This window comes from Bos grunniens, chromosome 13 (assembly GCF_055505025.1).
Source record: "Bos grunniens cultivar Pamir isolate PY7600 chromosome 13, Bosgru_T2T1.0, whole genome shotgun sequence".
Taxonomy (NCBI): domain Eukaryota; kingdom Metazoa; phylum Chordata; class Mammalia; order Artiodactyla; family Bovidae; genus Bos; species Bos grunniens.
This window is the reverse complement of record NC_141177.1, coordinates 62,752,878-62,779,715: the sequence shown is the minus strand read 5'-3', so window position 1 is coordinate 62,779,715 and position 26,838 is coordinate 62,752,878. Positions and strand designations below refer to the sequence as shown.

General features: G+C 38.0%; 1 protein-coding gene across 12 annotated transcripts in view; it reads left to right on the top strand.

Moving 5' to 3' along the window:
• The window catches only part of MALRD1 (MAM and LDL receptor class A domain containing 1), a 754,524-nt gene that overhangs the window by 311,852 nt on the left and 415,834 nt on the right, over positions 1–26,838 (top strand). For all 12 annotated transcript variants that reach the window (XM_086334563.1, XM_086334560.1, XM_086334554.1 and 9 more), the window contains one exon: positions 24,499–24,586. In XM_086334563.1, the coding sequence (XP_086190689.1) occupies positions 24,499–24,586 (88 nt within the window). The remainder of the gene's footprint in view (positions 1–24,498; positions 24,587–26,838) is intronic.

The window sequence follows — 26,838 nt, the reverse complement described above, 5'->3', positions numbered from 1 at the left end:
GCAAAGCAATCTATACCAATTTATGCTCTGAGTGCAGCCTCCTTCCAGAATTGTTTATGGAACATATCAACTCACAGTAGATTAGGAACACAATGCCTTCTTCCTTCTTAAATATGTCAGATTAATGATTTTGGTGCATATCCAAATTTTTACATTGAAATTTTTAGTGAAAATGTTCCTTTATAAGATAAAAGGTGATTGAAGATGGTTACTATTCTAGGATATTCAAGGGCTTCCCAGAATTTTGGGGTCTGAAAAGAAACTCAGCATTCTTGGTCTTAGCAAGATTTCACTCTGTTATCAGTATTGTCATTTGGAATTGTTCTAGGGCCTGTTCTGAAATCATCTTCAAAACAGCATTGTCGACTATGGCCAAACTGAAATCTGATTATAAACTTTTAAAGATAATTTCTTGGACTAGAATTCAAGAAATCATCTTCCAAGTAACTTATCTTTTAATTTTATTTACTCCAAATGCACATTGTAGTTTACTTTGTCTTGTCATAATCTGCGCTGGAAACAGTAATTCATTGTTACCATCTTGAGCTTTTTATTGAATTCAGAAATGATTAGGCTGTTTTGTGCTTGTGTAGAAGAAGCCTTTACATTTTATGATATAAAACCTTCTGCCAAGGGGAGGAAAAGAATACGGATGAATGCAATTCTTTAAAATGTTTAAGGTTCAGTTCAGTTCAGTTGCTCAGTCATGTCCGACTCTTTGAGACCCCATGGACTGCAGCAAGCCAGGCCTTTCTGCCCATCACCAACTCCCGGAGTTTACTCAAACTCATGTCCATTGAGTGGTGATGCCATCCAACCATCTAATCCTCTTTTATCCCCTACTCCTCCCGCCTTCAATCTTTCCCAACATCCAGGTCTTTTCAAATGAGTTAGTTCTTCCCATCAGGTGGCCAAAGTATTGGAGTTTCAGCTCCAGCCTCAGTCCTTTCAATGAATATTCGGGACTGATTTCCTTTAGGATGGACTGGTTTTATCTCCTTGCAGTCCTAGGAACTCTCAAGAGTCTTCTCCCACACCACAGTTCAAAAACATCAATTCTTCAGCTCTCAGCTTTCTTTATAGTCCAACTCAAATCCATACATGACTACTGGAAAAACCATAGCTTTGACTATATGGACCTTTGTTGGCAAAGTAATGTCTCTGCCTTTTACTATGCTGTCTAGGTTGGTCATAACTTTCCTTCCAGGGAGCAAGTGTTTTTTTCATTTCATGGCTGCAGTCACCATCTGCAGTGATTTGGGAGCCCCATAAAACAATGTCAGCCACTGTTTCCACTGTTTCCCCATCTATTTCCCATGAAGTGATGGGACCAGAGCCATGATCTTCGTTTTCTGAAGCTTTAAGCCAACTTTTCCACTCTACTCTAACTTTGATCAAGAGACTTGTTAGTTCTTCTTCACTTTCTGCCATAAGGGTGGTATCATCTGCATATCTGAGGTTATTGATATTTCTCCCAGCAATCTTGATTCCAGCCTGTGCTTCATCCAGTTTCTCCTGATGTACTCTGCATAGAAGTTAAATAAGCAGGGTGACAATATACAGCCTTGACGTACTCCTTTTCCTGTTTGGAACCAGTCTGTTGTTCCATGTCCAGTTCTAACTGTTGCTTCCTGACCTTCATACAGATTTCTTAAGAGGCAGGTCAGGTGGTCTGGTATTCCCATCTCTTTCAGAATTTTCCACAGTTTGTTGTGATCCACACAGTCAAAGGCTTTGGCATAGTCAATAAAGCAGAAATAGATGTTTTTCTGGAACTCTTTTGCTTTTTCAGTGATCCAACAGATATTGGCAATTTGATCTCTGGTTCCTCTGGCTTTTCTAAATTCAGCTTGAACATCTGGAAGTTCATGGTTCATGTACTGTTGAAGCCTGGCTTGGAGAATTTTAAGCCTTACTTTGCTAGCATGTGAGATGAGTGCAATGGTGATGTAGTTTGAACATTCTTTGGCATTGCCTTTCTTTGTAATTGGAATGAAAACTGATCTTTTCCAGTCCTGTGGCCACTCCTGAGTTTTCCAGATTTGCTGGCATATTGAGTGCAGCACTTGCACAGCATCATCTTTTAGGATTTGAAATAGCTTAACTGGAATTCCATCACCTCCACTAGTTTTGTTTGTAGTTATGCTTCCTAAGAGGCCCGCTTGACTTCACATTCCAGGATGTCTGGCTCTAGGTGAGCAATCACACTATCGTGGTTATCTGGATCATGAAGATCTTTTTTATATAGTTCTTCTGTGTATTCTTGCCACCTCTTTTAATATCTTCTGCTTCTGTTAGGTCCATACCATTTCTGTCCTTTATTGTGCCCATCTTGTATGAAAAGTTCTCTTGGTATCTCTAATTTTCTTGAAGAGATCTCTAGTCTTTCCCGTTTATTGTTTTCCTCTATTTCTTTGCATTGATCACTGAGGAATGCTTTCTTAACTCTCCTGCTATTCTTTAGAACTCTGCATTCAAATGGGTACATCTTTCCTTTTTTACTTTGCTTTTCACTTCTCTTCTTTTCACAGCTATTTGTAAGGCTTCCTCAGACAACCATTTTGCCTTTATTTTTCTTGGGGACCATCTGGATCCCTGCCTCCTGTACAATGTCACAAACCTCCATCCATAGTTCTTCAGGCACTCTATCATATCTAGTACCTTGAATCCATTTCTCACTTCCCCTGTATAATCGGAAGGGATTTGATTTAGGTCATACCTGAATGGGCTAGTGGTTTCCCCTACTTTCTTCAATTTAAGTCTGAATTTGGCAGTAAGGAGTTCATGATCTGAGCTACAATCAGCTCCTTATCTTGTTTTGCTGACTGTATAGAGCTTCTCCATATTTGGCTGCAAAGAATATAATCAGTCTGATTTTGGTGTTAACCGTCTGGTGATGTCCATATGTAGAGTCTTCTCTTGTGTTGTTGGAAGAGGGTGTTTGCTATGACCAGTGTGTTCTCCTGGAAAAACTCTATTAGCCTTTGCCCTGCTTCATTCCATATTCCAAGGCCAAATTTGCCAGTTACCCCAGGTATTTCTTGACTTCCTACTTTTGCATTCCAGTCCCCTATAATGAAAAGGATATCTTTTTTGGATGTTAGTTGTAGATCTTGTAGGTCTTCATAGAACCATTCAACTTCAGCTTCTTCAGCATTACTGGCTGGGGCATAGACTTGGATTACTGTGATACTGAATGGTTTGCCTTGGAAACAGAGATCATTCTGTCATTTTTGAGATTGCATCCAAGTACAGCATTGATGGCTACTCCATCTGAATCCAATTAATGAAATGTTTCAGTTAAAAGATGTTTATTGTTTCTGGTCTTAAATTTAGATCTTTAATCCATTTTGAGTTTATTTTTGTGTATGGTGTTAGAAAGTGTTCTAGTTTTATTCTTTTACAAGTGGTTGACCAGTTTTCCCAGCACCACTTGTTAAAGAGAGGTGCACTGGGATGACCCAGAGGGATGGTACGAGGAGGGAGGAGGGTTCAGGATGGGGAACACGTGTAAACCTGTGGTGAATTCATGTTGATATATGGCAAAACCAATACAATATTATAAAGTTAAAAAATTAAAAAAAAAAGATGTTTATTGATCTCTGAACCAGTCTCCAGCATGATTAAGAGTAACGAATGAAGATGGAGAAAAATCCTAAAAATTGTTTTAAAAAAAATAGATATCAATCCCCATAACCTCATACCTTGATCTATTGGGCAATTCTGTGATGTACCTGAAGTGTTTATTTACACTGAATATCTGACAAAGGACTTTTCTATTCCCAGTTTCTCTGTGAGTTGCTGTCTATGGAAATTTTATTTGCATTTGGAAACTTTGAAATTTTCAGGAAAACCTTTGAAATTTTCAAGACATTTGAGAGGTTTGTAGAGACTACTTATGATATTTTAAATGAGGACTGTTCTGGAGAATCTGAAATATGTGTCCTTGTGTATAAATACATCCTTTTCATGTAGAGGCTACTTGAATACTTTGGTATCTCCAAATTCACACTCTGTGCACATCGATTTATGTGCAAATCCATATAAATATATTTTCTGTTATTAGCAGAGTTACTCTGATTTTCATTTGTATGTATCATGAGTATTCTTTAAACTGCAGGTCCCTGATGATTGCTTCAATCAGTAAGAGCAGACCTTCACCCACTGTGTCCCTGGTTGTAGCTTCATCTTAATTATAACACAGTCAGAAGCAATTAAAATCCATGAGGAAGTGTCAGAAAAGCTAGGGAGCACCTAGGCTCTATCTTGGGATAAGGCTTTATTTTTCTTTATGAAATGCAGTGTGTAACTACTTGTTTTGACCTCCAAGACTCTATACTCCTCCTATGTTGTTGCCCCTGACGTTTGAATTTTTTATTCCATTTTAAGATTCATTCCTACTGCTGTCTTGGCTTCTCTTCTCTCATAGGTAATGACAGCTTCCTCTGTAATTCATTGTTTTATCTTTGCTCTGATAACTGCTAATGATAGAGGTGGGTGTATTACATGTCCTTCTATCTAAGTCAACCTTATGCATTTGGATCTACAATTAGTAGTGTTATACCTACATTGCAAATTATAGTGCTATACCGCTGCCACAATTTATGCAGTGTTAGAGAACTTTGCATTCACTTGGAACTACTACTTGGTATAAAGTATGAGTTAATTTTAGTTTACATTTTAAGTAGCTCAGATTCAAGAGGTATTTTTTTAGTACAATAAATTTAACTTGTACTCTGTTATAGAGTGATTTCAGGTTATTGAGGAAGATATAATAAGGACTTTAGAGTAAAATATGGACTTTACATTTGCTTGAGTTCAAATCCTGACTTTGCAAGTTATTATCTGTGTAGCCTTAGGAAAATTATGTAAACTCTCTGTGCCACATTTTCTTTACCTGTAATCAGGTATAATAATAGTGCTACCTTGTACAGATTTTTTTTTAAGATTGCATGTATTAATATATACATATAAAACACTTGAAATTTTCCAGGCATACAGTAATTACTCAAACATTAGCAATAAGAACAATAATGTAATAATAATAAATATAATAGGTGTTATCAAGTTTAAAAGTAAAAATTGAAGGTTGTCACTGAGCTAGAAGTAAACATCATATGACCTTTATCTCCTTTCTAAGTGGTTGAGGAGATAAGCCATTTCCTCTATCTTTGTGCCTAGTTACTCTAAATAAGGGCATTTCTCCCCTCATGGTAGCCAGCACAAACTACCTGATTTTTCTCTTATGTTGTAATATAATGATAAAAGTGAAGTCGCTCAATCGTGTGTGACTCTTTGTGACCCCCTCGACTATAGCCTACCAGACTCTACTGTCCATGGGATTTTCCAGGCAAGAGTACTGGAGTGGGTTGCCTTTCCCTTCTCCAGGGGATCTTTCTGACTCAAGAATCAAACCCTGGTCTCACACAGGACAGTCAGATTCTTTACAGTCTGAGCCACCAAAAGATAAATTATCAAATTATTTCAACATTTGCTTATGTTCCACTTATGTTTGATAACATAATGCTTCCTTGGGTTCCATTTGATTAATTAGCTTTGGCAAAATTGACTCCTTCTAGGACTGTCATAGCCTCTCTGAGTGTGGGATTTCATGGTTCCAACTGGTCTCTATTCTAATTATTGCCTAATCTTTGCCTTTCATGCCTCTAGCTTGACTTGCATTATGATGTACAGTCTGTATTTATCCTTATTTAGTAGCTTCCATCTGCATCAAAACAGGTCTTTTTCTTTTCCCCTCAATCTTAACCATATTTATTTCTGCTCCTTACATGACAAAAAATAAAAACAACCCAACTTTTGTCTGTAATCCCCACATGTCATTCACTTTGTTTTAAATATCTAGATTCAACCTTTACTTTTTTAGTGAAGCATTTTGTATTACACAAATACAATAAACAAAAAAATGACAATTTTCAAAAGATATTGGCATGATCCTCAGATGATGATGTCCCATAGGATAAAATTGGACATGCATAAATTAATTTTCATTCAGTAGTTATTAATAACTACAGAAAACATTAAGTATTTACATTAATGTTAGGAATAGGAAATTGAGCTTGATGTCTGCTATTATTGTTCTTAATAATACTATGAATATTTAATAATATGAATACCATTTTAACTTTATATTATTAAACTTTAAGTTATTTGTTTAAAAAATTTTAAGGGGAATAGTTGATTTACAATGTTAGTTTCAGGTGTACAACAGAGTGAATCTGTTACACGTGTATCTGTATCCACTCTTTTTTAGATTCTTTTCCCATATAGGCTGTTACAGTAAGGACATACACACAGGCACAGGGAACTTGACTCAATACTCTGTAGTAGATCCAACCTTTATAGTCACTGTTCATGAAAGTTCCTGACGTACTGTCAGGACTGCTACTGCCCGTTGACAGGAGGCCAGCCTATATTCAGTCTAAGGTGTGTCATCTGTGGATGCTGTCACAGGGTAGGATGCTGAGTGTCTTAGTCTGAGTTCCAGGAAAGGGGAAAGAATTAGCTTCTCTTTTTCCCTAACTCCTTCCTACTCCATGTTATATTAGTAATGACTGCTCTCTAGAGATTCCCAAACAGAACAAAAACACAATATAGCAAAAGACAAATGTTTTAACAGGCTTTGAGCGTTAATGTATAGACTTTGATTTATCTTTTCAGTAGCTATCACCTAATAGAAAGGATGATGTAGGTTTGATTTGCTGGCCATGAATTAGCCCTGTCCACACAAAGTTCTGTATGACTCAATGATCATGGACACTGTTGTCCACAGCCTAAATCTCCCTCAGGATAGAAGGGCTCCTCCCCCAGGTGCTGGGGCTGTTGGCAGCTAATGCTGCTTAGCTGATTCTCTCTCTAGAAAATGCCCTCAAGAGGGTTGACTTGCCAACGGGATACCTCTCCTTGGAGACCGCCCACATCTGCAGTCTGGTCAATGCAGAGCCTAAATGCTCAGTGCTGTTGCCTCCGTGTAGGACTGTACTGAAGGGCTGGCCCAGTTTCTAGGCTCCCTGTGTGGTTGGCTGAGGCCTCTGTTGTGACCGCATCACAACTCAACTGCTCCCTCCATTCAGTCCTTCCTTTTCTCACTCCCCTCCAGTTGTTGGTACCAGGTGAGTTCACCCAGGAAAATTTCTGTACCCAAATCTCTGTCTCAGATCTATTTTTACAGGGAATCTGGCATGAGTCCTATTTCTGTGAGTTCTGGCTGTTAACCCTGATTAATTTTGGCAGCTCAAAGCCAGATCAAGCAGCTTCCCCTCCTCTGTTTTTCCTTCTAGCCTCTATTTCTACCAAAGCTTTACACATGTAGATAGAAAAGAAACTAGTTAAACATAGCTAAAACTTTAGCTTAACACTCTATGTGCCTGATGCTATATTTTGTATGTTATCTTTTTATAATATCCCCAAACTACTAAGTGGAGGACTCTGCTCTTACCTGGAGAAAATGAGGGTTGCTCAGTAAAAGTCAACATTAGGAGAAGTAGGGGGAAGGACATAGGGCATTCTTTTTGTTATTTTTGTGTCTTTTCTGTAAGTCTAAAATGAAGTCAGAATAGAGGGGTTTGAAGACACTGAGTAATAGAACCAGGTTTTTAAGATTTGCAGTGTGGTTCCACAATTCAAGTTCTTAAATACCAACCTAAATTGCCTTTGAAACAAAAGTTCTCTTGGACTCAAATCACAGCAAAGTGACATGATTGTGTGCCTTTTTTGCACAGAGTGAAACGGGATGTTTATTTAGACATAGTTAGCTAAAATATTCTATTATGGATATAAGCTTTATATAAATGATCAGTCTAATATTAGCACTTAGATTATAATTACTGAAAAATAGGGATCTAGTTCTTGTATTATAGTTTTTGCTGTATCAGCCATAATCAAAAGCACATATGCAAGCATGAAGATGAATTTCAGTAAATACAGTCCTGTCAGTATCCGAATATGTGACTCCCACCCTTTTCTCTCTTGCCTTTTCAGTGTTGTAGGGAATGAGGTGGTTAAGCAGTTAGCATGTCTCCCTGCAGTTTCAGTTAGTAGCACCTTATCTTTAACACTTTGTCATCCTTAAGCTGATACTTATTTTTCCTCACAGATCCCAGTTCTTAGGATGAAGGGGAATCATTGTGTTTGAATAAGATGATTCTGCTTAAAAAAAAAAAAAAAACTTAGCAAGAAACTTAAACAATTTAGTTAGAAACAAATATTCTTCCTACTTATTTCCAGCATGGTGACCCTTTGTATTTTCAGCACATATTAATATGAAAAATTGATTATAGTTGATATGAAGCATACTGTAAGATAATGAAGAACAAGATTGTGAAAAAAAAAGGGAATAACTCGAAAGCCAATTTGCTTCAAATTAAAGCTTTGGATTAAAATGAATTAACTTATATTTCATCATGTTTACAAATAATTTATCTTATTTTTTCAATATATTCCCTTTTTGGGAGTAAAATATCTTTGTATAAGAGCTTTTCCTGTTAGATTACCCAGTTAGTTATATTCAATTATTTTGAGATGATTTTTATATGAAATTTCATTGTTTTGCCTTTAATAGATTACACATAATAGTTTTGCTGTTATACTGAACTTGATATTATGCTGTACATGTAAAGTAAACGTAGTTTTCCAATTATTATTTTTAAAAGTATTGGGCAGGACTTCCCTGGTGGTCCAGTGGCTATGACCATGTGCTCTGAACGCAGGGGGGCCTGGGTTCAATCCCTAGTCAGGGAACTAGATCCCACATGCTGCAACTAAGGATCTTGCATGCCACAAGGAAGGCGGAAGATGCCACATGCTGCAACTAAGACCTGGTGCTGCTACAGAAATAAATAAATATTTTTTAGAAAGTACTTGGGAAACAATGTGATAAAATGGAAGTAACATCAAGTGAGGAGCTAGAATACCTGGATTCTAAAGATTAAATTTTCCATTAAGGGATCTAGTGACTTTATGGATGTTATTTAATCTTTTAATTATGTATTTTTTCATCAGAACAGTAAAATGATCTATAAACTATTTCTAATTGTAAAATTCTAGAAATTCCATTTTTCATTCATAATTGAACTCTACAATTCTTGTTACATGTTGTGTGTCACAGAAATCCTTCTTATTAAGAAACTTAAATTTAGTTTTATCATATCTTAAAAATGTTAAAAGCTCAGTCATGTCCAACTCTTTGTGACCCCATGGACTGTAGCCTGCCAGGCTCCTCTGTCCATGGGATTTTCTAGGCCAGAATACTGGAGTGGGTTGCCATTTCCTTCTCCAGGGGATCTTCCTGACCCAGGGATTGAACCCAGGTTTCCTGCACTGCAGGAAGACTCTTTACCATTTGAGACACCAGGGAAGCCCATCATATTCTAAAAAGCTTTCCTAAACTTTTATTGTTACCATGAATTTCAATGGTTTTTGAGCCCCTAAAGCTAGTGGAGGTGATGGAATTCCAGTTAAGGTATTTCAAATCCTGAAAGATAATGTTGTGAAAGTGCTGCACTCAATATGCCAGCAAATCTGGAAAACTCAGCAGTGGCCACAGGACTGGAAAAGGTCAGTTTTCATTCCAATCTCAAAGAAAGGCAATGCCAAAGAATGCTCAAACTACCACACAATTGCACTCATCTCACACGCTAGTAAAGTAATGCTCAAAATTCTCCAAGCCAGGCTTCAGCAATACGTGAACTGTGAACTTCCAGATGTTCAAGCTGGTTTTAGAAAAGGCAGAGGAACCAGAGATCAAATTGCCAACATCTGCTGGATCATCGAAAAAGCAAGAAAATCCAGAAAAACATCTATTTCTGCTTTATTGACTCTGCCAAAGCCTTTGACTGTGTGGATCACAATCAACTGTGGAAGATTCTGAAAGAGATGGGAATACCAGACCACCTGACCTGCCTCTTGAGAAACCTATATGCAGGTCAGGAAGTAACAGTTAGAACTGGACATGGAACAACAGACTGGTTCCAAATAGGAAAAAAGAGTACGTCAAGTCTGTATATTGTCACTCTGCTTATTTAACTTCTTTGCAGAGTACATCATGAGAAATGCTGGGCTGGAAGAAGCACAAGCTGAAATCAAGATTGCTGGGAGAAATATCAATAACCTCAGATATGCAGATGACACCACCCTTATGGCAGAAAATGAAGAGGAACTAAAAAGCCTCTTGATGAAAGTGAAAGAGGAGAGTGAAAAAGTTGGCTTAAAGGTCAACATTCAGAAAACAAAGTTAATGGCTCTGGTCCCATCACTTCATGAGAAATAGATGGGGAAACAGTTGAAAGTGTCAGACTTTATTTTTTTGAGCTCCAAAATCACTGCAGATGGTGATTGCAGCCATGAAATTAAAAGACGCTTACTCCTTGGAAGGAAAGTTATGACCAACCTAGATAGCATATTCAAAAGCAGAGATATTACTTTGCCAACAAAGGTCCGTTTAGTCAAGGCTATGGTTTTTCCTGTGGTCATGTATGGATGTGAGAGTTGGACTGTGAAGAAGGCTGAGTGATGAAGAATTGATGCTTTTGAACTGTGGTATTGGAGAAGACTCTTGAGAGTCCCTTGGACTGCAAGGAGATCTAACCAGTCCATTCTGAAGGAGATCAGCCCTGGTATTTCTTTGGAAGGACTGATGCTAAAGCTGAAACTCCAGTACTTTGGCCACCTCATGCGAAGAGTTGACTCATTGGAAAAGACTCTGATGCTGGGAGGGATTGGGGGCAGGAGGAGAAGCGGACGACAGAGGATGAGATGTCTGGATGGCATCACCGACTCGATGGACGTGAGTTTGGGTGAACTCCGGGAGTTGGTGATGGACAGGGAGGTCTGGTGTGCTTCAGTTCATGGGGTTGCAAAGAGTCGGACAGGACTGAGTGACTGAAGTGAACTGAATGCACATTTAAGATCAGAGTTTGTTTTAAATTTCTTTTCAGATAATTCAAATTCCACTGGTAGATAGCAACAGCTCTACTGTTGTATATTTTAGAGATAGCCATTTAGTTCCTCTTTTTTTTTTTAAATATCAGAAAAATGTGTTGAGCATACTAAAAGTAAATCATTAATCCTGAAAGAAATGGAACATAAATAGCAAAATTAACTTGTAAGTATAATCTCTCTGTGTAAATTTTAACTTAAGTGCTAATTCATGTCTGTATTAATTTGTTCACTGATTTTAGGCCCTCCATTGCTTCAGGCACTATGCTACTTGGTGGCATACAAGTACAAGTAGTGGATGGTCATTGTCCTCATGGAGCTCACATTCTAAAGTGAGACAGATATACTCAAGCAAATAGTTACAATAAAAATTATTTTTTTAGAAGAGTGACATCTTTACTAGGAATGGTGATATCAAGGCAGGAGTTGTACGATTTATGTATCTATACAGTATCTATAGGTGATGGCCTGTGTTGGGGCTGAGGGTCAGGATTAAGGAGCCACAGAAGCTGATGCAAATATATACAGATGAGAAGCAGCATGCTGATTGGAAGAACCACCAAGCACTTCTGTAGTTCATGGTGCATGAAGTTAGAGGCAGAGGAAGGTAGACAGAAGCCAGAGCAGGGAATGACTCACTTGTCATGGTCACAAATGCATATACTAACCATGAGCTAATGAGCACCATTGAAGATCTTAATCAGTTTAGTGAGCCGATCAAAAGTGATCCATCACTTTTGGATCACTCCATCCAAAAGTGGTCCACTTTTGGATCACTGTCAGATCCATCACTCTGTTAGCTGTGAGGAGAACATTTTTGAAGTAGGGCTTACCATTAAAAAATAATCAATTATATACATGTATATATATGTGTGTGTGTGTGTATGTGTGTATTTGTATATGTGTATGTATGCGGCTTAGGTAGGAGACAGCTAGAGCCTAAGCTGGGAACATGGGCTAATATAGATGGAATGAAAAGGATTCAAGAAATATTTAGAAAGTAATGCCACTGAGGCTTGCATGTATGGTGTGAATGATGGGGAATAGTCCAGAATAATTCAAGATTCTGGTGGTAACAACAGTAGGAGCCATCATTTGAAATATAGAACAGAGAGCAAAAGAGAGGAAGTTTTAGGTAGAAAGAGGAGTTATTGAAAGACATTTTAAAACTTTGAGGGCCATCAGAAACTCTGAGGGACATTTCTTTTTGGAAAAAAAATCTCAAATTTAGGGTTGAGGGGAAAAAGTCTGAGGTTTAGGGAAGTATGGAGTGAAAAGAGGTTTGGGGTAATCAACATACTGGTTGTAATTGAAAGTATAGAATTGATTCATGCAGAGAAAATGTTGAAAGTGGGAAAACCAGAGTAGGTAAAATTAGGTGACTCATCAATGTGCTTAAGTAGTGCTTAATTAACCTGCTGCTACTGCTAAGTCACTTCAGTCATGACAGCCCATCAGGCTCCCCCGTCCCTGGGATTCTCCAGGCAAGAACACTGGAGTGGGTTGCCATTTCCTTCTCCAATGCATGAAAGTGAAAAGTGAAAGTGAGGTTGCTCAGTCGTGTCCGACTCTTTGCGACCCCATGGACTGCAGCCTACCAGGCTCCTCCGTCCATGGGATTTTCCAGGCAAGAGTACTGGAGTGGGGTGCCATTGCCTTCTCCATTAATTAACCTAGATGTTCTTAAAAGGTACAGGTCTGCATTTCTTATAAGGCGAAGGAAAATGTTTCTTAGTTCCCACTTAAGGTGAATGGGACCCTGTTTTGGATACCTGGGCACCAGTTCTCAATCTTTTGGGCACATATTTTATTTTACCTTCTGCTGTAACAGCCAGTTCTTCATAAACTTCCACTAGGGCTTGAACCACTCTGTTCGGGTGTAATAGGACCCGAACCTGGGTCCTATTACAGGTCCAGGTCCTGTGGGCCTGCACTGGCCCACAGCTCATGGCTTCTGTTGTTTAGGAGGTGGGATGTTCGTACAGCTGCTGCCCAGGAGTGTGGGAAAGTTCATGCCCTGGGACCCACTTCATGACCAGTATGGGATGAAGCCCTTCCTTCTACCCTAATGGATTGGATGTTTCTTAGACCATTTCATTCAGCTCCTCAGAAGGCCCATGAGGTTCCATCACAGAGACAGCCAAGCTGCTAAGTCATCCTTTTAAGCTGCCTTCCTTCCTTTTGTATCTCACTCTGCTCCTCCTCCTTCCTTCCTTCCTAAATTCTCAAAATATTTACTTTCAATATTAGGGAAGATAGTTTGATATTTATTTGTATCTCCAAAATCTATACTCCTACCTCTAAAACCGCCAAACACATATAAAATGGAAGATTGCTATATAGAAAATTTGGCTTTATGGATTTCACTGTAATTTTCCCAAATACTTCAAAATCTTTTCACAAACTTTTACCTTTCCTTTTTGTATGCTTCACCTAAGAGTAAGACTCACCCCAGGTTATATGTAAGAATAGAGTACATGAAATACATTTTATATTTCAAAAGTTTATCAAAGGCTTTTAAAATTGAAAGGATCTACAAATATTCCTAACAGATTTTTTTTTCCAGGCTTGGAACTAAATTGAGCACAGATTCTTAAACTTTACTTTGATAGAAAGGAAGTAAGTTTCTAAGTTTCTAAAAAAGGCAGCTTTAAAACAGTTCAGTCTAAATTATTTAGTATTAAGTGATTTGTTGAGATATTTTTACATTTTTTAATTTAAATAAGTACATAGTTTAAAAAATGAAAGATTATAAAAGGATGTTTTAATTGTTATTGATTCTGACAGGCAAAATATTTTTAATCTGTATCAGCCATTTGCAGACTTTTCTTGTTAAGAGCAAGGTGATAAATATTTTAGATGTCATGAACCACAGTGTTGGTCTCTGGACTACTCAAGGGAGTCATGGTAGAATGAAAACAACTTTTGTTGTTGGGTTTCCTTGGTGCCTCAGCAGTTAAGAACCTGCTTGCCAATGCAGAAGACATGGGTTCTATTCCTGGGTCAGGAAGATCCCCTGGAGAAGGAAATGGCAACCCACTCTAGTATTCTTGCCTGGGAAATCCCATAGAGAGAGGAGTCCATGGGGTCACAAAGAGTCAGAGATGACTGAGTGACTAAACAACAACAAATGGGGTGTTCCAGTTGAGAAAACAAACATTTAAAAAATAAAGCCTCCAATTAAAAGGGGGGAAAAAAAAACACCCAAGTTATGACTTTGTTGAGTCCTGATCTTTGCAGAAAGCCACTATGGAGTTCACAAGATCATTATACACTTTAATATTATAATAGAAGTAGAATTGCTGTTCATCCTTCGGTTCAGTTCAGTTCAGTTGCTCAGTCGTGTCCCACTCTTTGCGACCCCAGGAATCACGGCACACCAGGCCTCCCTGTCCATCATCAACTCCCGGAGTTCACTCAGACTCACGTCCATCGAGTCAGTGATGCCATCCAGCCATCTCATCCTTTGTCGTCCCTTTCTCCTCCTGCCCCCAATACCTCCCAGCATCAGAGTCTTTTCCAATGAGTCAATTCTGCCTGAGCTGGCCAAAGTACTGGAGTTTCAGCTTTAGCATCATTCCTTCCAAAGAAATCCCAGGGCTGATCTCCTTCAGAATGGACTGGTATGTTGTATGTCATCCTTAGGTATGATTCTTTGTTTTTCTTATGTTGCCACATTACCAATTTGAATGTAACTTTTGAGTATTTCTGCTTTATGATTTATTTAGGTCTGTTAGAAAGGCATAGTTAGACCGTGCTTTCAGGCCTTTTTTGTCTTACCCTGGAGTCAGATCACACTGATTGTTAACTGAAAAGTATATTGGGAATTGTATCAATTCTTCCCAATCATCTTGGTTTAGAAATATATACTAAAAACAAGCTTGGGCCACAACCGGTCTTCTGCTTGCTCAGACAGGTAGGATGTGGAGTAATGGTTTTCTGATGAGGTGAAAATAAAATATATATTTTCAGAAGGATTGACAGAATAGGTTGAAAAGAGGTCGCTAACACACGGATGGAGGAGATGCAAAGAGCATGAAACTGAGGGTTTGACAGAGCAACCTTGCCTTTTAAATCTCTGACTCTTAAGAATTATATGAAAGTGAATGTCCTATACTAAAATTACACTGAAGGAAACACTTTAATAATCTGTATGTATGACTTTCCATTCTCCTATCTAAAATGTGTCCAAAACAGTCTAGTTTTTAAAAATGATCCTTTAATGCAGGATTTAAGACTTTAGGTGGTATTTTTTTTTTTATTACCACGTGACATCATGCTGTCAGTACATATGATTTTCTACTTTTATTCCTCCACTGATTGCTTTCTCAGGTGCCTTACCTTCCCTTGCTTACTTAGACAATTTCATGTGAAATTAATTTTTAAGAGATTAGTGATAGGTGAAGCTTTTGTTTCCACGGGATTCAAAATGAAGAAAGCTCTAGAGCTAACGACTTTTTTGAGGCCATTGCTTACTTGCATTTTCTGTAGAACCAGCAGATGTGAATATGCAACTCAGAAAGCAAGCTGTATATATGTAGAGTTTAGACTTCCTTTGGCAGTTATTAAAAAGCTCATCTACCCACCAGGAAAAAAAAATGTAAACTCGTCATTCTGTATCTTGGTCTTTTTAACAAATATGAAAACTTGTGGCCTTGGGTGTGAGTTAAGAGCAAGGACAACTGTCCCTGATTAGTGGCCGCCTGTCTGTACCTGCCGCAGAGGCTCCATGAACTGGGATGATCCAGACAGAGCAATGAGTTAAATCTCATCCAATTTAGCTGACTTTTCAGTACATTCGAGTGACTGTTGATTTCTATCAGTAAACTTGCTATGTATGTATATTGCTGATTCATTTAATTGTTCAGCAGAAACTAACATTGTAAAGCAATTATATTCCAATAAAAAAGTAGAAGAAAGAAATACATTAAAAAATCCTGAGGATGGCGACTTCCCTAGCGCTCCAGTGGTTCAGACATTGCCTTCCAATGCAAGGGGTGCAAGTTCAATCCCTGGTCAGGTAGCTAAGATCCCACATACCTTGTGGCCAAAAAACCAAAACACAAAACAGAAGCAATATTATAACAAATTCAATACAGACTTAAATCTTGGGGATGAAAAGCAGGTGTAAGTGAACCCTACACTAAGTGGCTTCCATATTGTACTAGTTTTAATTTTGTTTCAGTATTGAAATTTTGCCATTTAAGGAGGCTCACCCTAATGCACTTAAGCTTGAATACTGAGAGCTGACTATGAGATGCAGTGGTAATTTTAGGTATAGAATAGGTGATGGTAGAGAACTAGAGAAAATAGAATGGATTCTTAGGAAGTAGAAATTTATAGGGTGTTTATATATCAAAATTAAAAATAATTTTTCCTTCAAGGCTTTAGTTGACATACAGGAAGCTACAAAATACAGCTAGAGATCCTCCAGAGTTCAGGAAAAAGTTTCCTTTTGAGCAACAAAATAAGTCTGTGCATAATTTACATTCTCCTGGTAGCACTGTGTGGACAGAAACTGGTTCAAGTGGCATTCATTTACTATGTCTTATCTCCGTTATTGGGCAGAATACTTTTCATCTCTGAGGCATTTGTATGTGTGTGTGGTGAGGTGTCTCAGTTATCTTATAAAGAACTTTATTTCTTTGGGAATCCACTTTATTCTTTGAAACACAGAATTTGGATTGGATTAGTAGTTCCCAAATTTTCTTAATTATCAAAACATCTGGAGCATTAAAAAAAAATACAAGTTCTCTCATGCACTGTATCAGAAGCCCCAGAGGAGAGTCCTATGAATCTGCACTTTTAATAGAAACCTTTGGTGATTCTGATGGTGAGACAAGTTTAGGAGATAGTGGATTAAATGATGTCTAAATTAGGTGTTACCATTATTTAATATCTGAATTTATTTTAATAATACCTGGAGATGTAAGTGTGACTGTTCATTCAAGTTTATTGCGTAAATGGCATCAGGAGGCCTATTTTTTCTCTTAAGTTGCATTTAGAAAACACCAGCTTGGGATTTTCCTGGTAGTTCAGTGGCTAAGACTCCATGCTTCCAAAGCAGGGGGACCCAGGTTGGATCCCTAGTCAAGGAACTAGATTGTATATGCCACACCTTAGAGCGGGCACAACCAAATAAGTTTTTTTTTTTTTTTTTAAAGGAAAGGAAATGTGGGCAATAAAGTAAGGCATCAAGAGTAACATGTATAGTTTTAGTTGAAATTAGTTTGGTTTTTCCCTGTAATAGTCAACTCTCACCACATGCTTATCAGGGTGCAGGTGCTGGGTGCATACAGCTTTGTGTGTCCCTCAGCGAGCCTCATGTCACTTGTCCTTAAAGTCTCCAAGAAGAGACAGACATTGAAATGCACGCATAACAATATACTTACAAATCAGGTAACAATATCATTAAAATGAGACGTTGTTAAAGGAAAATAGCTTCAACTTGAGTGATCAAGGAAGGCTTCTCTGAGGAAGTAATAATCTAAAACTGAGACTTGAAATGGGATTTTTTAATTCACAGTCATCACGGGCTGGATATTATGAGATGCGGAAGCAGGGCAAAGGACAGATGTGTGTTATCGTTGGAGTTTAAATGCGTGACCCGATTTTTCTCACTTTCTGTCTACATCAGTTTTAAGAAGTACCCACATGGAGGTAGGGGGTAGCTTTGGAGCTTTATCCTTTCACAAGGAGATTGAGAGGGCATGTGATTTCAAAATAATAAACTGTGGTTCTACTCCTTTACCTTTAAATATTATTTTTAATAGTATGGAGGATAAAAAATGAGTTTTAATTGAAAAAAAGATAACCTTTAAGAATTTCAACACTATGCTTCTTAAATGATTTTGGCACATGTGAACCAGTCACTCAGACAGTATTACATCGCATTCTGTTAAAATTCTATTATATCTTATTGAATCATTTTAATAAAACCACAGTTTTCTGAACTTTTAAGTCAATAATTCCAAACCTGCATCACTTTTCTCTGATACTGACCAGGCTTTTTTCAATTAAATGCTTCTTTGTAACCACCAATCAAATTGGTTCTGTATAAATTCTTAGAACTAGAGAAATTGAGAACTATTTGTCTTCATTCACATAATTGATGAGATGTGTAATGGGTTATGGTCTAGATGAGTCCCTGGAGGATGCTCTAATATAGCATGTGAATGTGTCCAGTTTCAAGTAGCAAATTAATTTCAAATTGATCAACATTTATCCCTTTTAAAATCTAGTTAGGCAAGTTCCAGAAAGGCACTGTTAAGAATTGGCAGGGAGGAAAAAAACTTGCCCAAATTTTGACTCTTCCTGTACATCTAAAATGGTAGAGAGAAGAGTATCAGAAATAAGCTTTGTGGCTTGCTAATCCTTTAAAAACTGTGGAAAGCAAATCCAAATAATGTGACCTGAATACTCAGAGTTTTTTTTATTTTAGGTTTCTGTCTTTTTCATTCAAGAAGAATAATAGAAAAAATTTTTTATCTGAATAAGGAAGCTTGTATGAAGTTTTCAGTGACCTTATTTCTTCAACCCCATTCTTTGCTTCTTGAATTTTAAAAAATCTCTACTGTTAATATAGCAGCAGCTTTCATGGGAAAAGATTTTTGTGGGTGGAAAAGGAGCTGGGCCAACAGCAGGTGGATAACCATCTCTGAGAGACTCTAACAAGTTACTCTCATTCAGTTCAGAAGAGTATAAAATGAGGTATAAGAGGAAAGGAGGCTGAATTTAGATAAATATTTCAGTTTTTACATACATGAAGGGATTATCATACTTCCACAAATTAAGTATACTGTCCAACTTCCCCATTGGGAGACAGTTCTCCATGCATTTAAAAAAATGTTTTTTAATTTTATATGTGGTATAGCCGATTAATAATGTTGTGATGGTTTCAGGTGCACAGCACAGTGACTCAGCCATATATATGCATGTATCCATTCTTTCCCAAACTCCCCTCCCACCTAGGCTGCTCCGTGCATTTTGTATGTCCTGTGTTGTTCAGCTTCTGAGCAAATAATCTATTGCATAGAGTTTACCCTGAGACATTTGCTTGTGTTCCACAGTTACTTAACCTACCTAGAGCCCATCCTCTTCCTTCCCTCCTGTGTCACCACCTCCTCCTGCTCCTTGTCCTTCAGTTGTGCCAGTAGCTTCTAACAGCTGGAATCTCCTAATGTTGGGGTTCTTCTTCTATGATGCAGCCCACCACTCAGGCAGAAAAAAGACTGGCACATATCATGTTTCCCCTGCAGGAAGTGGGAAAGCAATGGAAGACATTTCTCTGGCTGATGTTTTTTGCCATCTCTCTAAGTCAATCTCTTGTATCTTCTCTCAGTGTATGTATATGAAACAGTGACAGCCTAACTTGTTAGCTTGAAAGTAGGGTAAAGTCTCAGACCCTTCATGGTTTCTAACCTAACCAGCATGCACAAGGAATTGCAAACCCAAGTGCCTATGGAAACCAGGCAAGGGATGTGAATTAAGAGAATTGGTTCGGGTATAAAATAATTAATGGCAACTGACTTTCAGCCTTAGAGTTACGTTTGATAGGGAGTAATGGGGACTGCAGCAACTGCAGGCAGTATCTTCTTGAGAAACATCCTGTCTTAGAAGTATTTGCTGGGACTTCCCTGGTGGTACAATGGTTAAGACTTCTTAGCCTTCCAATGCAGGGAGTGCAGGTGTGATCCCCGATTGTGAAGCTGAGACCTTGAAAAGCCAAAATATAAAACAGAAGCAATAATGTATTCAAACAAGACTTTTTAAATGGTCCACATCAAGAAAAAAAAATTTTTTTAAGAAGTATTTGGCAACCTATTCTACTTGACACAGGCTTCCCTTATAGCTCAGTTGGTAAAGAGTCTGCCTGCAATGCAGAAGACCCCTGTTCCATTCCTGGGTTGGGAAGATCTGCTGCAGAGGGGATAGGCTACCCACTCCAATATGTGTATTCTTGGGCTTCCCTTGTGGCTCAGCTGGTGAAGGATCCACCTGCAGTGTGGGAGACCTGGGTTCGATCCCTGGGTTAGGAAGATCGCCTGGAGAAGGGAAAGACTAACCAATCCAGTATTCCAGCCTGGAGAATTCCATGGACTGTATAGTCCGTGGTGTTGCAAAGAGTTGGGCATAACTGAGCCACTTTCACTTTTCTACTTGAAAGCACTGTTGGGGTTAAACTAAGTTCACAAGGACTGAACCATCACCATTTAGTCTCTTCTGTCATTGATGATGAGAAACGCCAGGACAGGGAAGACTTTTTTTCCTTCTTGGTAACCAGGGGAACAGTTGGCACAATGCCAAAGTAGATTTGCCCAGAAAAACCGAATTCTTACCAATCCATGTATTGTGAAGCCTGACAAGAAATATGGTATTTTTTTTTTAGATATATAAGCTGAGTCATATGGTAGTTTTAGTGTTTTGAGAAAACTCCATAGTGGCTGTGCCAATTTACATTCCCACCAACAGTGTAGGAGGGCTTCCCAGGTGGCTCAGTGGTTAAGAATCCACATGCCAATGCAGGAAACTTGGGTTCTGTCCCTGGGTTGGGAAGAACCCCTGGAGAAGGAAATGGAAACCCATTCCGCTACTCTTACTTGGAAAATCCCATGGACAGAGGGACCTGGTGGGCTGCAGTATACGGGGTCGCAAAGATTTGGACATGACTGAGCACATGTACACATGCAGCAGTGCAGGAGGGTTCCCTTTCCACCACATCCTAGTCAACATTTGTTACTTGTGTTCTTTTTGATGATAGCCGTTCTGACGAGTGTGAGGTGGTATCTCATCATGGTTCTAATTTGCATTCTCCTGAAGCTTAGTGATGTGGAGCATCTCTGCTTATGCGTGTTGGGCATCTGCATTTCCTCTTAGGAAAATTCAGCTCTTCTGCCCATTTTTTTTAAATTAGGTGGTTTGTTTTCCTGATGTTAAGTTGTAGAAGCTGTTTATATATGTTGGATATTAACTCCCTGTAGGTCACATCATTTGCAAAAATCTTCTCCCATTCAGAAGGTTTTCTTTTCATTTTGCTGATGGTTTCCTTTGCTGTGCAAAAGCTTTTCAGTTTAACTAGGCCCAATGTGTTTATCTTTTTATTCTATTTTTGTTTTAGAAGACAGATTTCAAAAAAAATATTGCTGTGATTTTTGTTGAAGAGTGTTCTGCCTATGCTTTCCTCTAGGACTATAATGGTTTCTGATCTCAGGTCTTTAATCCATTTTGAGTTTATTTTTGTATATAGTGTTAGAGAATGTTATGATTTCATTCTTTAACATGTAGCTGTCAATTTTCCCAGAAACACTTATAAAGAGACTATCTTTTCTCCATTGTATATTCTTACCTCCTTTGTCATTCATTAATTTATCATTAAGTGCACGGGTTTATTTCTGCCAAACTATTTTTCATAGTGACTGTATCATTTTGAATTCCTATCATCAATGCATTGGAATTCTAGTTGCTCCGCACAGGATTTGTGCTTTTTATAAATTTTAAGCAAGAATTTCAAATCTTTCTGAAGATGAGTTATATTAAAAATGGATATATATTATCCTGGAATTTTGTAATTTTTTTCCCAATGCAGGGTGGTTAAACTAAGTGGCAGGCTGACTCCATTCCATTTTTCCTTTGAGTTAATAGAGTATGTGTATGTGTATATGTACATATGTACATGTATATATATGTACATACATAATATATATACATGTATATAAATCATTTATGAATTAATATGCATATGTTAGGAAATTGAAGGTATTTTGGTAAAAAATATGATTAAATTCTGTCTTACATATGAATGATTAGTTTTATATCATGTAAACACTTTGGTGAATAACTTGGTTTCCTCAATATGGAAAAGAATCTATTCAGACAAGTCTCTAGAGGCTTATTAATATAAGAGTTTTTGGCTATGTTAGAGCTAAAATTTCCAATATAGCTGACAAGGCCACTCCATCTTTATTTGGAGCATGCAACAGCCCATGAAAAGAACAACTTAAAAGGGCTGGATTACTTTATAAAATTTTCAAGCCAGTAATAGTTCTCATGTAAGTAGAATTGGCCTCTGCAGATAATGCAGGTCATTCAGATCGAACTGGAATTTTCAGTTGCTTTTTAAGTCATTCAGTAAGGTGCTAATGAAACTTAGGAGGAAAATTTGGCTTCCCTAATGTCCAGAGTGGCAATACTGCCTTGCATACAATAACATTAGTGTTTTAACAGCCTTCCATTTATTCTGGGAAAAACACCAAGAGAGAAAGTGAATTTTCCAGAATAGAGACACTTGGGTTTGCTATTTCTTGTGACTAGTTTCTAAGGATAATTTGCAAAGCTTTTTGCAAGACTGAAATAAATACAGGACAGAAGTAGAATTGAACTTTAACATTCATGACTTTTTCTCAAGATATGATTATCAAGTAAGCTTTTTAAATGTCTGCCTTAATTAAATATTCAAAAGAGGCTGAGACTGCAGTTATATATGCAAATTGACTTTTTTAGTATCTCAGCTTGAAATTTTTGTTCATTCTTTCTCAAGGATGCTACCATTTAGAGGTTAGGAAATTGAAGATATTTAGGTAAAAATTATGGTTAATTTTTGTCTTAGAGCAAGACCCAACTGTCCTCTGCCATGGATTATATCTGTGTCTTCCCACTGACAGTGCTAGTAGAAACAATATCAAAATGCTTATTGTGTAATGTGAAGTAACCCTAATGCAAACACTCCTTGTATAGACAGCATCCACTCACAAATGCTGCTTACCTGGTGTGGACTGTAAATGAGAGAATTTGTGACTTTCTCAAATGGCCAATTCTTGAATTTGTGACTATATAAAGACAACAAAAGGAATGCTTTGGGACACTTGAGCCCACCCACCCACTTGAATGGAGCTATGTGTGATATAGTTAGCTTATAGATATTTATATGTACAGTTGTGCTTATCATAGACTTGAGATTCTATTATATCAATTTTCTATTCCTTCTCACGAATAAAGCAAGATAAGCATGAGCAGTGTAGCCAAGTTAGTAATGCTTATTTTTATTTATCCTAATTTTTCCTTTTACTTACATCTTCTGAGCCTCTTGTTACCATGTCCTCTGTTGTATTGCAATAATATTGATCCAATGAATGTATTAGTAATTAATTAATGTATAGTTATTAATCAGTCCTTACACCTTTTTTCTTACTGTTCACCCAACTGCTCTTTTTATTTTCTATAAAATAAGAGAGATTTTATTACAGTGTGTTCTGTCAAATTCTGACTGCTGGCTTTTTGTTTGTTTATTAGAATACAATTGTGTTCCTCTTTTCTCCCCCTGTAATGTTTTCTTTTAATCGTGCTGGTGGTGAAAATAAGGGTGCATTTTATATTTGCAGTGATCCATTTTGAAACAGCAGGTGACTTCCTGTTATTCAGGCAGTGTTAGGTGGACTATATTTGCCCATTAGTTGAATGCATAAACCTTTTCCAAATTGATTAATTTCCTTAGTGACATATCAGGGAGAAAATTCTAGTAATTCTGGAGAAAATCTAGAAAGCTGGTGGAAGATGTCAAGAGGCTTACAGTCAGTAATTTGACCTTTTTAATTATCTTCTTTAGGGCATGAATAATGTATGAAACAACTTTTAATGGAGGATAGAATTTGAAGAATGAAATAAAATTTCAATTTCCATATATAGCATTTGTGAGGAAAAATGAAACAGAAACATATATTCCTATACTAGTAGAAAAAGGGAATGTGCTTTTTTGAGTTTGCTTACTGTTCTTCATTATATAGCAGAATTCCTAGTAAGTGTGCAACATATTTGCATGAGTATTAAAATAATTCATCATGATTAATTCTGCTATAGTAAAGCTCAGCCCTAATTACAATCTGCCATATACTATCGTGGTTTGTCAGTATTTCATATTTTACTGGAGTTGCAGTGGAATTGCAGCTCGTATAACAGCACCGATGTCATCTGAGTTCACTGTGATTAATGTGGTTCTGAAGGAGATCTAATAACGATTAGCCGGTTTCATAAAGTGTTACAGAATAAGGTCGATGTGAGAAAAATTTTAAAGCTCTTCACAATGTGCAGTCTAGCAAGTACCTCTGGCAACAAATTGGGTTTCTTGAAGGATGAAGAGATTTAACCTTGGAAACAGATGAGCTACTAGGGCAACGCTGGGCAGAGGTTCAGTAATTTGCCTTAAAGGCTCGGAGGAAAGCAAGACAAGTCTAGAATTAATGATGGAAAGTTATAAAGAAGTAGATATCAGTCTGATACACTGAAATCTCAAAAAATCAAAACTTTGACCAGAAGCAGGGTGAAAGTGGGCTTTGTGGATATAATGGGCCCAGTAAGGTGTGGCGCTTCCTATGACTGGAAGTATTTGGTAGAGAGACAAGATGCATGCTTATGGAGAGTTTTACAGAGTATGATTTTAATGGTTCAGAAGAGGAGATTGTCTTTAGGTAAATTCTGAATTCTTTTTCAACCATGTGTATCCATAAATGAATTTCCTTCACAATATCAACAAGTTTCTTATATTGTCCTTAGATTTCAGTGGAGGCTTCAGTGGGAGATGGCTTTACTGGAGACATTGCAATTGATGATTTGTCATTCATGGACTGCACTCTCTACCCTGGTAAGGAAGGATATTTCAATGTATGAGTGCTTTCAAGCCTGTTTACTTGAATAGAACTTCCAAGGAAATCAATATTTCATTTCCAGAAATATTCCAAAAGTATTTGCACTTCTCTCTATTCTCTTAATATATTAACCCTGGAAAAGGTTGCAAATCTTTGTAATTCTTCAAACTCTTTGCAAACATAGTAAAGAGGTTTGAATCAGTTGTGTATACATCCCATCCCATTCAAAGTATTAGGAAAATGTGTCCGAGGTTAAACAGTAATTCTATCATATTGGGGGGGGGCCAATTATAATAACTGAACTGATTGCTTTGTAATTACATTGTTTTGGAGACTTTAGTAACCATTCAGTTACCTTCAGTGATGTCTTACTCTCAGGCTGCACTTTAAACATTCCTGAGGATTGCTGCCAGCCATTTCCTTTCCAAGTTATAGACTTCTTTCCATTAAAAAACTAATATATTTATTCCAGATTTATATCTCCATCCTCAAACTTCGCCCCCACCACCCCGAACTCCAGAAAGAAAGTGAAAGTCACTTAGTCATGTCTGACTCTTAGAGACGCCATGGACTATACAGTCCATGGAATTCTCCAGGCCAGAATACTGGAGTGAGTAGCTCTTCCCTTCTCCAGGGGATCTTCCCAACCCAGAGATCTAACCCAGGTCTCCCACATTGCAGGCGGATTATTTACCAACTGAGCTGCCAGGGAAGCCCAAGAAGGCTGGACTCCAGACTTGGATACTAACAACCTATTCAGTATCCAAACTTAGATGTAATGAGCATCTCAAAGATAACTAGGGAAATAACCTAAAACAAACACGCCCCAAGGGAAACTCATTCCAGCAGTGCATAGTGATCTAGTGGGGTAGATATCAAGCTCTTGGAAGGTGATTTTGGGATTGAGACTGTAGACTTTTTAATTGCATGACAAGAAGAAGCACCGTCCCCTCCTCAGAGTGATCAGAGGTTTGGTAGTTTAAAAATCAATTGCAGTAATCCAAGGAGAGCCTTTTCATATGCTGAAAACTTTACATGCAATGGTCCATCAGAGTATCTACCCCTCCCCAGACATAATCAGAGGGCTGGATTCCAGTGCTTCTGCTGTAGCTACATGCCCCAGCTCCAATTTTCCGGCTCATGATTCTGGCAGGGTTAATTATCATCCTCAGTGTAGCAGTTTCCATGGAACTCTGCAGAGTCAAACCCCTCTCTGGAAGGCCAGCAAAGATAAAATCAGAATTCAACAAGTTTACTTTTATCCCTCAATGTGTAAAAGTAAAATTTTGATGACCCATTGTCTCCTCAATCCTATAATTTTTGCCTCCCTTCTTGTCTCAGTGAATGACAATTTATCTCTAGTTGCTTATACTTCATCAACAAATTAGATCAACCACTAGCTACATGTGTATCCATACTCCACTTCTCATTTTCCTTGCTTCTCTCCTCTTGGTCCAAATCACCAGTGTCTCTGTATAGATTTTTGTGATTGCTTTTTAAATGATCTCTCTGCTTCTACCCTTGAACCATATAATCTCTTCTCATAACAGCAGCCAGAATGATCCTTTTCAAACTTACATAAGCTCATGTCACCCTAACCTGAGCCTTGCTATGACATCCATCTCATTCAGAACAAAAGCCAAACTTCTTACAATAACATCCAAGGAGTAAATGACTGGCACTGTCATATATGGCTCTGTCTTTACCTTCTACCACTGTGCTTTTTTTTTAAAGCACCTTCTTTTTAAAAATTTATTTGTTTAATTTTTGTCTGTGCTGGCTCTTCATTGCTGCACATGGACTTTCTCTAGTTGCGGTGAATAGAGGCGACTCTCTAGTTGAGGTATGCAGGCTTCTCACTGCAGTGGCTTCCTGTTGTGGAGCACGGGCTCTAGGTGCGTTGGCTGCATTAGTTGTGACTCATGGACTTAGTTGCCCCACAGCGTGTAGGATCCTCCAGGACTGGGAATCAATCCTATGTCACCTGCATTGGCAGGTGATTTCTTAACCACTGAACCACCAGGGAAGTCCTGACCAATGTGCTTCTAATTGACGTCCCTCAATGATAAGACCTCTCAAGTGGTCCTTGATTACTGCAACTCCCTTATGCCTCAGGCCTTTTATACCTGCTTTCCCCTCCTCCTGGAATGTGCTTCCTCCAGATATCCATTTCACCTCCTTCTTTCTGATCACTGCTAGAGAATCTCTAGGAAAACCTTCTCTCAACTTATACCCCGCCTCTCTCTCA